This window comes from Staurois parvus, unplaced genomic scaffold (genome assembly GCF_062004578.1).
Source record: "Staurois parvus isolate SC_StPar_1 unplaced genomic scaffold, SC_StPar_1.0 ptg000013l, whole genome shotgun sequence".
In the NCBI taxonomy this organism is placed as follows: Eukaryota; Metazoa; Chordata; class Amphibia; order Anura; family Ranidae; genus Staurois; species Staurois parvus.
In genome coordinates this window covers 6,448,041-6,461,305 of record NW_028317809.1, presented here as the reverse complement: position 1 = coordinate 6,461,305, position 13,265 = coordinate 6,448,041, and the positions used below count along the sequence as shown (strand labels likewise).

The 13,265-nt window shown below is 41.3% G+C and overlaps 1 protein-coding gene across 1 annotated transcript in view; it reads left to right on the top strand.

Moving 5' to 3' along the window:
• The first annotated feature begins 1,921 nt into the window (after nucleotides 1–1,921).
• The window catches only part of PAQR3 (progestin and adipoQ receptor family member 3), a 65,935-nt gene continuing 54,591 nt past the window's right edge, over nucleotides 1,922–13,265 (top strand). The window contains exons 1-2 of the mRNA XM_089675419.1: nucleotides 1,922–1,988; nucleotides 10,342–10,549. Coding sequence (XP_089531545.1) covers nucleotides 10,365–10,549 — 185 coding nt within the window. The 5' untranslated portion in view covers nucleotides 1,922–1,988; nucleotides 10,342–10,364. The remainder of the gene's footprint in view (nucleotides 1,989–10,341; nucleotides 10,550–13,265) is intronic.

Genomic DNA, 13,265 nt, shown 5'->3' with positions numbered 1-13,265 from the left:
CACACTGGGCGTTTTAATAACGCTGGTAACGTTAGCTGTGTAAAGTGACGTTAAAAACGTGAGTTTTTTAGCGTTTTTACATTAGCGTTTAGTGGCGTTTTTTCGGGTTTTTTACCCCAAAGGTCAAAAAAACGTCCAAAAACTCCGGATTGCCACAATTTACCGCGTTTTCAGCCATAGAGCGTTTTTACAGCTAATAAGCTCCTCTAGAAACCCACTAGTCCTGGGTTTTTTTTCCATCCAAAAAACGCTCCTGCCAAAAAAGTTGATTACAGTCTATGTGTGCATCGACACATAGGATAACATGCTGGGGGGTTTACAGGCTGTGGAAAAAAATGTCAAAAGCCAAAAACAGCAGCTGTAAAAACGTTCAGTGAGCATGAGGACTTCATCTGTTTTTCATCAGTTCACATCCGTTTTTCATCAGTTCACATCCCTTTTTCATCAGTTCACATCCATTTTTCATTAGTTCACATCCATTTTTCATTAGTTCACGTCCGTTTTTCATCCATTTTTCATCAGTTCACATCTGTTTTTCATTAGTTCACATCTGTTTTTCATCCATTTTTCATCAGTTCACATCTGTTTTTCAGCAGTTCACATCTGTTTTTCATCCATTTTTCATCAGTTCACATCTGTTTTTCATCAGTTCACATCTGTTTTTCATGCATTTTTCATCAGTTCACATCTGTTTTTCATGCATTTTTCATCAGTTCACATCTGTTTTTCCTTAGTTCACATCTGTTTTTCATCAGTTTACATCCATTTTTCATTAGTTCACATCTGTTTTTCATCTATATTTTATCAGTTCACATCTGTTTTTCATCCATTTTTTATCAGTTCACATCCATTTTTTATCTGTTCGCATCCGTTTTTCATCCATATTTTATCAGTTCACATCTGTTTTTCATCCATTTTTTATCAGTTCACATCTGTTTTTCATCAGTTCACATCCATTTTTCATTAGTTCATATCTGTTTTTCATCAGTTCACATCTGTTTTTCATTCATTTTTCATCAGTTCACATCTGTTTTTCATCAGTTCACATCTGTTTTTCATCCAATTTTCATCAGTTCACATCTGTTTTTCATCCATTTTTTATCAGTTCACATCTGTTTTTCATCCATTTTTCAGCAGTTCACATCTGTTTTTTGTCCATTTTTTATCAGTTCACATCTGTTTTCCATCCATTTTTCATCAGTTCACTTCCATTTTTCATTAGTTCACATCTGTTTTTCAGCAGTGCACATCTGTTTTTCAGCAGTTCACATCTGTTTTTAAGCAGTTCACGTTTTTCATCAGTTCACATCTGTTTTTCAGCAGTTCACATGTTTTTCATCCATTTTTCATCAGTTCACATCTGTTTTTCATCCATTTTTCATCAGTTCACATCTGTTTTTCATGTTTCATCCGTTTTTTTTTTTACATCCTTCACCAATGCAAAAACAGATGCAAAAACAAACAGTATGTCCGTTTACATGAGTTCCATTTTTTTTATTGAAGAAAAATAGGGTTTGCTTTTGTTTACAAAAACAGATGTTAACGGATACGGACATGAACGGATGTAAACAGATGATCATCCGCTAGTCCATAGAAACTCATGGGTGTCCGTTTTTCATCCATAAACGGACTGATGAAAAATGAACATAAGGAATGCCCTTGCACAGATCACTGCACCACAGCTGGAAGAGGGAGATTTGGTGATGAACGTGTAACAGCTCAGATCCCAGGTAGCTCCGATCACAGGCAGTTACACATTGTTTATCAGTGAGATGTGTACTTTGTCCGATGTTCCCTTTACACACTTTGTACTAGTTACAACTACATGCAGAGCGAGCCGTTCTCTGAGATACAGCTACTAGCTGAAGTCATCGCTCAGACACCGCCGGCTCCTCCCCTTTTAGAACGCGATGACGTCAGGGAGGAGGACGGCGCGACTGGCAGGCTGGCCGGGCCCGGATGGGTCAGTGTTCAATGCGGAGATATAGGTAAGGGGCGGAGAGGGACAGGGACCGGGTAGCGGACAGGCTTGGTGGCTGTGGTGATTTGTTACAGGCGCCCGAACAATAGCTGCACAAAGAGCCGTATTGTTCTGTGTGTGTAACACCACCAAGTATCTATTCATCCCTGCTTTGTGTGACAGCAGACCAATCCTGGGGCCGTCACGTGACGACAAAACACTTCCACTGGCTTTAGTGTCATATGTAACTTAGTGCATTAGGCTTCCTCTCACAGCACCGTACACCTTCCATCTGCAACCAAAGCCCTCCATACCTCTGGTCTTCACTGTCCCTCTGTTTGCTCAAGTATATCCCTCTATAAAGAAATGTGCCTTTTAAAGTATACTGAAAGCAGTATTAAAGTGTTACTAAACTCACAACAGTAAAATCCGTCTGTATATGCACTAACGCATGATTGTTATACTCCCTGCGGAACCTAAGGGGTTAATCCTCTGCATTGTGTAAAAAGGCTGTTTGATCCTGTCTTCCCTGATCCTCCCCTTTTTCCAGTGCCCTCTTATCTCCTGATAAGACCTATTGTGTGGAGTCACTCTGCACATGCTCAGTTTGGTGTGTATTGCTAGAGATATTTTTTTTTTCTTGGGAGAGTGCATGCGATCAGCACAGGGTCAATTAGCACTGTCCAGACAGAGGGTTAGGGGTTATGCAGCCTCATAGGACAGTCAGAGGAGAATGAAAACAAGCTTTAAAATAGTTGTAAAGGCTCAAGGTTTTTTACCTTCATGCATGAAGGTAAAATACCTTCTCTGTGCAGCAGCCCCCCTAATACTCACCATAACCCCCCTCTCGATCTAGTGTTGTGCACTGGAGTCTCAGCTATCCCAGGACTCCCTCTCCTCATTGGCTGAGACAGAAGCAGGAGCCATTGGCTCCCACTGCTGTCAATCACAGCCAGTGAGCCAATGAGAAGGGGTGGGGCTGAGATACGGCTTCAAGTATGAATGGAAACAGGGAGTAGCGGGTGCCCCCATAGCAAGCTGCTTGCTGTGGGGGAACCCAACAGGAGGGAGGGGTCAGGAGCAACGGTGGGGGACCTGAGAAGAGGAGGATCCTGACTACTCTGTGCAAAACCACTGCACACGATAGGTAAATATAACATGTTTGTTATTTAAGAAAAAAAAATTTAGAATAATTTTAACCAGTGCTCAGCCTGACACTGATAGAAGTCACAAGACTGCTATATACTTTACTGCTGATGAGAAAAGGTATATAGCAGTTTATAATTACTAAAATAATTGCATTTTCATGTTCTGTGGAAGACCAGATATAGTGAATGCAGTGTCCTGGGTTTAGTAACCCTTTAAATGCAAAAGCAGTTTATATTTATTATATTATATTGCAGCTTATTTTAATTTTTTTTATATTGTCATTTATTATATTGCCTAGCCTAAGATATTGGAACAGTTGTAGATTTAAAGCAGTATAACACTCAAAAGCAGTGACGTCCCAAGGCAGGTGCGTGCCGCGCAGGGTGACACCTACCGCACGGGTGACTCCGGACCCGCTTCACCAAAAGGTAAGTTGTAAAGCAAGCTGACAATCATGGGAGCATAATGGATCGGACTCCGATTCATTATGCTCAATCCGCAGATCCGAACCATCCTGCGGGGATCGTGGGCATGCAACCTATTCAGGGTGATACCGGACCCGCTCCACGAAAAGGTAAGTTGTAAAGAAAGCCGACGATCTCCGCAGGATGGATCGGATCTGCGGATTGGGGAGCATAATGAATCGGAGTCCAATCCATTATGCTCAATCCGCAGATCTGATCCATTCTGCGGGGATCGTCGGAGGGGTTGTCACCAAGTGTTATCGCACCGGGTGACACCAACCCTAGAGACGCTCCTGCTCAAAGCAAACATTTTATTATCTCGTAGCTTATCTATTCTTAGATGTGGCGGCTGCATTAGTTTCCTTTACTTGCTTTAGTTTTCTTTTACTTTCCTTTACTTGCTTGCTTTCCTTTATTTTCATCTGATGATCTAGCCAGTGAGTCCATTGTTTTTTTTTTTTTTTTTTTTTTAAAGAACAAGCTTTCCAGTAGACTGTATCAGTTTATGGATGTACCAAAACATTTACCACTGACAGGGGTGCTTACAATGAACAGCTTTTATATATTCACGTAAAACCTTTATCCCAAAAGGTAAAAAAACTGTTTGCTGTTACCACTTCTAAGTGTGAGCTGGAGTTTGACTCCAGTTTGTTATTGTATTAAATATTATACAAGATCAAAGTAAGGTGCTGCTCTGACAGATGGTGCATCTAGTAGTAAAGGAAATGGTTTGTTTGCACCACCTTGGCCCAAACAAATTATTTAAAGTGAATGTAAACATTATTATTATTATTATACAGGATTTATATAGCGCCAACAGTTTGCTCAGCACTTTACAATATAAAGGGAGACAATACAGCAACAATACAGTTCAATACAAGAGGGTTAGGAGGGCCTGATCCTTGGAGCTTACAATCTAAGATTATTATTATTATACAGGATTTATATAGCGCCAACAGTTTGCTCAGCGCTTTACAATATAACGGGAGACAATACAGCAACAATACAGTTCAATACAAGAGGGATAGGAGGGCCCTGCTCCTTGGAACTTACAATCTAAGATTATTATTATTATTATTATACAGGATTTATATAGCGCCAACAGTTTGCTCAGCACTTTACAATATAAAGGGAGACAATACAGCAACAATACAGTTCAATACAAGAGGGTTAGGAGCTCCTTGGAGTTTACAATCTAAGAGGGAGGGGCTGGTGGTAGAAAAAGGTAATAACTGTGGGGGATGAACTGATAGGAGGAATAGAAAATTCCGTTATTAGCTGAAGGCGGGAAACATGTAGTTAGCCTTTAAAAATTACTCCCATCAGTTTTACTTTTTAAGGCTTTTTCCCCTTATTTTCACCCAGTGATCTAGCCAATGATGCACTTCGTGTCTTGGGGTGTCTGCGGTCTTTGGGAGAGGCAACAGACACCTTTGGACAGCAACATTGTCACTCTATGGGGATGGCAGTGTTAGATGAACTATCCGATTTAGATGGGCTGAACTAACAAATTAAATCCGGACTCCAGCTGTTCTTTATAATCAGTTACAGTAACAGTTTTTTCCCTTTAGGGATAAAGGTTTAACATCAATAAAAGATGACCATTGTAAGCACCCGTCAGTGTGAAATGTTTTTTTCTTAACTACTGCATCTTTAGGACAGCTTGACTGTTAAAGGAAGTTGAAAAATAACAGATTTACTGGATGAATCACCAGGTGAAAATAAAGGAAAAGAGCCTCGAAAAGCTAACTAATGAGGCCACCGCATTTAAAGCGTAATTAAACCCTCCTATCTTTTTCAGTTATGGAAGCTCCATGTTAGCCTCTGTATGATCTTGCTGGATGCTGCACATGTGATCAGTTATGTCACCAGCTATTGATGGTTTGACAGTTTGGATGAGAGCAGAAGCAAATGTGACAGTTAGCATTCCTGGCATGCAGGGAATGTAACTGCTTTTTGAAACCATTAAATCAATGGGTTTAATTCTGCGGAACTAAGCCAATCAATTTAACAGTTTAAAAAACAGTTACATTCCCCACACATCCCAGGAATATAACTGTCACATTTACTTCTGTTCTCATCCAAACTGTCAAACCATCAGCATCATGGCAGTTGAAGATCAGACAGAGGTCAAGATGGCAGCTTCCGTGACTGAAAACGATAGAATGGTTTAGTTCCACTAAGCCCTGGTTCACACTGAATGTGTCTTTGAAATTGCACTACTTCATAGTAAGTACCACAATTTCAAAGTCGCAGGTCTTGGGGGTTTGTACCTCTGATTTTACTGCATCTTGCGACTACATCTAACAGAAGTCAATGCAAGTCAGAATGAAATTGGAAAAAGCAGTGCAGGAACTATTTTTTAAATTGCACTGCTTCAAATCTCACTGATTAAGACAGTGTCATAGAAACACATTAGATGCGATTTGTAAATCACATGTCGTACCTGAAGCCGCTCCGGTGTTGACCAAGACTTAACCCAACAATTTAACGTTTTCCCAAAATAGGAGCGCAAGCTAAATTTATGTTGAAAGATGTATGTAAGATATTATAAAATATATCCAATTACATTGTAGAGACGTAAAAACCCTTAATACCCCTGAAAGAGTTACAACTCTCTGAAACGTGACGGTTATATGAAGCCACACAAACCATACAATTATATGTTGACAGCTATGTCCCTATAGGTGTTAATATACATTAATTTGTAAGCTGTATATGTGTTTATTCTTTTTAATTTTTGTATGCTAATACAAATATGATGATCTTTTAGAGGACATACAGTTTTTCTACTTGTTGTGATATATATACCCTGAAAATCCCATGAAGAAGGGAAAAAATAGTTTGTTCTATTTTTAAATAGGGATGTGGCATTTTTTTGAATATACCCACAATCAAAAAGGTATGTTTCCCAAAATAGTTACATTCAAGGCATATGGTAAATAACTGTTACATTTGCTTGTGCTCCCAACCAAACTGTCAAACCATCAAATAGCTGGTGTCAGAACTGATCACATGTGCAGTACCATGGCAGCTGCAGATCAAACAGTGGCTACGTTGGCAGCCTCCTTGCCTGTAAAGGATAGGAGGGGTTAATTCTGCTTTAAGAATTAGTAAACTGCAATTTAAATTTTTTTGTTTTTGAGTTTAAGACTTCTTTAAAATGGAACTTTAGTCAGAAAATTAAGTCTTGCTAGATCAGTTCAGGCTGGCCCCTTTAGCAGGTGTAGCTTATGTAAAACAATAAAAATAGGTGCCTATACTGTTTAAAATTCAGTAATACACTATCCCACCCCACCCTGCTCTGCACATGCACAGTTGCTCTCCATTCTTAGGCACTCTGCCGATTTTGTAGAGGCCAATCTGCTGACAGTCTACAGACTAAGCAGAACTAAACCCATCGATTTAATGGGTTCTAAAAACAGTTGCATTTCCAGCATGCCAGCAATGCTAACTGTCACATTTCCTTATCCTTAACCAAACTGTCAAACCATCAAATAGCTGGTGTCAGCACTGATCACGTGCAACACCATGACAGTTGCAAATAGGGATGCACCGATACCATGTTGTGATCGGCGCGTACAAGTACCGATTCTTTCGGTTAAGTACTCGCCGATACCAAGTACTGATACTTTGCGATGCGATTTGCGTCAGTACAATATGTATGAACGCAAATTGCACTGCAAAGAATAGCATGCAATGTGAACAGGATTGCAATTCCTGTCCAGATCGCATACAGTTTCTCCACTGCTCCTTTGTGAACCCAGGCTTGTCATAGCCTGAGTTCACGCAGGAGTGGTGTGAGAAATCTCCCTGCACCGATCCCATGCTGAGCAGAGAGCGGGAGAGAAGGGAGTGTGGGGATGTATACCTTGGTATTGGCCATCAGGCAGAGGATGGAGGCAGATGTTTCGGATTCTCATTTGTAGGACAGGAAAGAAAGCTGCAGGGATTTCAAATCTCTGTGGCTTTCTCTGCTCTCTGTGCAGGGATGACAGTACGGGTTAGATGACTTCTCATTGGCCAACACCCTGACAGTGCTGACCAGTCAAGAGCCATCTAGCTTATACTGTCGTCTCTGCAAGGAGAGGAGAGAGAGCTGCAGGGATTCCCCTGCGGTTTTCTCTCCCCCACCTTCAGCTGAGAATCTGGAGCATATGCCTGCATCCTCCACCTGATAGCTGACACCAGTGTATACACCCTCACATGCCCTTCTCTCCCACTCTTTGCTCAGCATGGGTTAATTGCAGGGAGATTTCCTGCACTGCTCCTGTGTGAAGTCAGGCTATGACAAGCCTGGGTTCACACAGAACACTGGAAAAACGGCATGCGATTTGGACAGGAATTGCATTCATGTTCAAATTGCATGCTATTCTTTGCAGTGCAATTAGTATCTATACATTTTGTATTTTCGCAAATTGCACCGCAAAGTGTCAGTTTGGGTATTGGGAGTATTTTCACAAGTACGAGTACTCGTGAAAAGTGGTCAGAAGTGACCAGGGCAGGCCAGGGGTGTGAGATTTGGTTGTAGAGGTGGTCAGTAGTAGAATAGAGAAGGGTTAAGATGGCAAACGGGTAACTGTTTGTTGGTTGAAGGAAGTGGGGGTTGAGGACAGGGAGACTGTACGCTGATAAGGTTGTGAACAGAAAGTGGAAAATGGCTGCTGTAGACGTTGAAAGGAGTACAGAGGCAAGAGAATTCAAGATCAAGGGTAAGTAGGACACCAGGTGGGTATTTCAGAGGAAAGAAAGTACTGAAGCCAGGCAGAGAAGTCATAATGGAAGCATGATACTAGTCCAGGAGGTTGATAAATTGCAGCAAATATCAGAGAAATTGGAGAAATAAAGATAAATAGAAATAAGAAGGTGTGGGTTTGTCAATTACTTCATTCATATGAATTCTCCATGGTCCATGTTAATGGGGTAAAATTGCCACCTTTTGGGGGGACAAATACCAGCCTTATGGTATATTTCATATTAATAACACTGGTACCAAATCCCATTTGTACCAGCCAGGTTGCAACCCATAGGTCAAATTACATCTGCATGGTTGTCCATTGCAGGGTGTTACATGCATTATGTTATTAAGTCTATTTATTTGAATGGGCTGCCAATATACCACAACAGACCAGAAACGTACCTGCACTATTTTTCCCAAGGCAGTGCACCACAATACATGGTAGTAAGTTACTGTATGTCATACGTTCCTTTATTGTGTTGGGTGCCATTCAAAGCAAGCAACGCCAAAAGGCATTAATGCATGCCTGGTACGCTAATGTGACATATAGTTGTAACGCTGGCCTAATTCAAGGGCAAGGAAGGGAAGATTCCTTTGCTGAAAGGTGTTGCTTTTCCATCTTCCTCTGGGAGGTATGGCAGATTAATATGTGGAATGGAAAGTTCCTTTTTTAGTTTTTTGGGCATTTTGTAAAGATCCTCAGTTTATACTGTCTGCAATCCACAGGAAAACCATAAAAGGACTCCACACTGCTGAATTTTGTTTATTTCATAAAATGCAGAACTCAGTGTGGAACCTGCAATGTGGTATGTGCATAATTCCTAGGAGAAAACTCACTGATCGGGAGTGCTATCACATGACCTTTTCTCCCAGAAACACCCTTTTTCCCATTAATCAGAATGAATGTTTGGCTTCATTCAAGATTCTGAACACAACAAACCATATTAGTAAGGTTCTTAGCAGTGCTTTATAAATTATTATTATACAGGATTTATACAGTTCCAACAGTTTTCGCAGCGCTTTACAATATAAGGGAGACAATACCATTACAATACATTACAGTACAGAAGGAATAGGAGGGCCCTGCTCGTGGAGCTTACAATCTAAAGGAATTACCCATTGATTATTATTATACAGGGTTTATATAGCGCCAACAGTTTGCGAAGCGCTTTACAATATAAGGAAGACAGTACAATTACAATACATTTCAGTACAGAAGGAATAGGAGGGCCCTGCTCATGGAGCTTACAATATAAAGGAATTACCCATTGATTATTATTATACAGGATTTATATAGCGCCAACAGTTTGTGCAGCGCTTTACAATATAAGGGAGACAGTACCATTACAATACATTTCAGTACAGAAGGAATAGGAGAGCCCTGCTCATGGAGATTACAATATAAAGGAATTAGCCATTGATTATTAATATACAGGGTTTATATAGCGCCAACAGTTTGCTCAGCGCTTTACAATATAAGGGAGACAGTACCATTACAATACATTTCAGTACAGAAGGAATAGGAGGGCCCTGCTCATGGAGCTTACAATCTAAAGGAATTACCCATTGATTATTATTATACAGGGTTTATATAGCACCAACAGTTTGCTCAGCGCTTTACAATATAAGGGAGACAGTACCATTACAATACATTACAGTACAGAAGGAATAGGAGGGCCCTGCTCATTGAGCTTACAATCTAAATCTAAATGTGTTGCAGACCGTTTTAACTCAGCTTATACAATGCAATTACAGTTCACATAGCCAGTGATTACCTGCGGTGAATGTGGTCAGCTGCAGACAAACTGTGTTCAGCCAATATCATCTGTCCCTAATCACATGTAATTGCTGGTTGTGCAAACAGTCATGCATAGCTGATGTCATTGCATTGTATCGACTGAGCAGCTCTTCACATTCAACTGTCATACCAGCCACAGAAATATACAGATTCTTGCCATTGGAATTCACAATTATTTGTAATCGCGTTCTTAAATAATCACCTGTTAATAAATTGTTTATTTATGTTTCAGGACTCAGAGAAATACTTGCCACCATGCACCAGAAGCTGCTAAAAAGTGCCCACTATATTGAGCTGGGTAGTTACCAGTACTGGCCAGTTCTTCTACCCAGAGGAATTAGACTTTATACCTATGAGCAGATTCCTGTTTTCCTTAAAGATAATCCATACATTACTGATGGATATAGAGCTTATCTACCATCTCGTTTATGTCTGAAAAGGTAAGATAATAACTGCATATTAGACATTTGTTGAAAAGCACCTATTGATCTGGGTCTAACCTGGTACTAAGGATTGCGTCATATATTTGGATGATTATTAGCAATGTTTGCTTGCAGGGCTCATCGGACCAAAGTATTTTGGTGTCTGGTTCAAGGATATGTCTTGATCTCTCCTTGTGCTTCCCTCTGTTCACTAGCAAATGCAGCTCATGCTGGTGGCTCTACTCTACTGTGATGATTGGTTAGCTGATATTATTCACCAAATATTCAGACAGAAGCATCTTTCATTACTCATTTGGAGGACTATTTAGCTCAAATGTTGATCTGCAGAACATCGGTGCAAGAAATGCCTTTTGCATATGCCCTTTTGATGGGAAATGCCTGTTTGGCGAATCCCTTGACAACTTTATCAAGGATATCATAGCAAAAGAAGGCTAAGCCTTAGTCTTGAAAACTGTTACCCTGAGACTAAAAAGATTTCCTTTTCTCATTCCTGCCAGGTCTCCCAAGTCCAAAGTAAAGCTACCATAAATCCTGGACTCCCAAATCCTCCAAACCCTTAAGCAGGTTCTGCTTGCAATGAGGGAGGCTCCAACCTATAAAAGTAGAGAGACATCTGTTGGCCCTCGTGACCACCAGGTCTCAAGACATTTCAGATGTTTGGCTCGAGATTGAGGTACCCAGGTTCTATAAGCTAGCTTTTTAAACTCTGCCTTCACCCCGCTTTAATTTGTCAAACCTGCCAGTGTCCCAGCAAAGACTAGAGGACCTGCTTTGGTGCAGCTCTTTTCTCAGGGAAAGGTTCTGGGGATTTCATTAAAAATATGTTTGTTTCCAAAGCAACAAGAAGCATTTTTCTTGTTCTGGACCTAGAGGCTTTCGAAACCTTTGAAGCAGAAACATTCTGCATAGAGTTTACCAGGTCAATCATTGGTTCCATCCTTCCTTCTGGGATGCTTTTTGGTTTCTGTGGACATCAAAGATGTCTACTTGCATGTCCCTATCACTACCAATTTGTTGCCTCTCTTTTTGGTCTGTGTACTGCACCTCAGGATTTTACCAAAGGTGCTAACCCCTGTACTTGCTCTGCTTTGCTCTTCGAGGTTTCGCATAGTGGAATACCTGGATGAGCTTTTCCTGAGGAAACAGTTGACAAAGGCTTTGTCAGTCAATGTTCATCAAACTGCAGACATTTGGGTGGATCCTGAACCTCTAGAAGAGTTCCAAACTCGCTGCTCCCATGTTTCAGATGCTACAGTCCAGGAGCAGACCTTCCAGTTTTGTGTGAGGCTCCTAGGTTTAATGGTAGCTTTCTTAGAAGCCGTTCCATATGTCCAGTTTCACTCCAATCCATGGCAACACAACATTTTTGTGGCATGGGACAAGAACCCTACATGCACCTGACCCACAAAACTAGGCTTCCCATGGCCTAGTGGCTCATGAGTTTAGCCCTTTGGGGTGGGGGAAGTCTTCTCACTGGTCTGGAAGGCTCTCATGACAAATGCTAGCTTGTTGGGCTGGGGAGGAGTCCTGGATGTTCGTGGTGCAAGGGACTTGGTCACCTGAGGAATCTCATCTCTCAATCAATATTTCAAAAGTCAGAGCGATTTGTTGAGGACTGTAAGGTCATCTGACCAGGATTCAGTCAGATAACGCCACAGCAAAGGCTTACATAGACCATTAGGGAAAAAACAGAAGTCTTGCAGTGCAAAAAGAAGTTAATCAGATTCTGGCTTGGGCGAAACGTCACGTTCTAGCCCTGGATGTTATGCAATTTCCAGGTGCTGAGATTTGGCAAACAGACTTTCTCACTCATCAACATCTGGACTCACCCTGGGGTGTTTCATGACCTCTGTCGAAGGTGGAGAGTGCCAAACCTGGATCATCTGGCTTTTAGATTCTAGAACAAACTGAGCAAGTGTCTCTCTAGATCCAGGGATTATCTAGCTTTCATGGTGAATGATCTTGTGACTCCTCTGGATCAGTTCAACCTGACCTATTCCTTTCCTTTTGAAATGCCTTCCTTTGCTGCCTCTACTGGATTGATCTCATCACTCACAACTGGCCCATGAGGATGTAGACCATGTCAGACTCCAGGTACTCTCTCTGTAGGCTGTCCCAGATCATCTGCATCTTCTTTCCCAAAGACTAGTTTACCACCTTGCTTTTGTCACTGACTTTAGCAGCCTGGCTGTTGAAGCCCAGGACTTGAAGGATCAGGACTAACCTAACTGATTTATCCCTACTCTTTTAAAAGCTAGGAGAGGGGCAGCAGATACTGTGGCCGGCAGTGCTATAGAACAAAGTGCTGATGAACAGCACTGCTAGCCACAGTGTCTGCTGCCCTTCTCCCTCTGTTTCTCTGCCCCCTTACATGTGTCATCTGTCATCAAATGCTCTAGACTCCAAGAAATGTGAGGGACTTTCTAACAGCTTTTTTTAACCAAATGTTAAACCTTTCAATAAAGTATTAGTTTTAATAATTTTGATCTGATCAGTGTTGTCCCCTTCTTTCTCCTATCTCTATTTTTGTCATTTCTGAGTCCCTGTAGGGAACAACCTGTGCCTTGTCCCACTATCTCCAGGTGTATTCAGAAGCTCATTATTCTAGGACAAGGATCCACCTTTCACTGTCAAAGTGCACTTCTTTAGGTCAGTTTGTGCTTCACAGGCTTTTCAGCATCAGGCATCTTTTCAGATTTGCAAGGCCGTCACC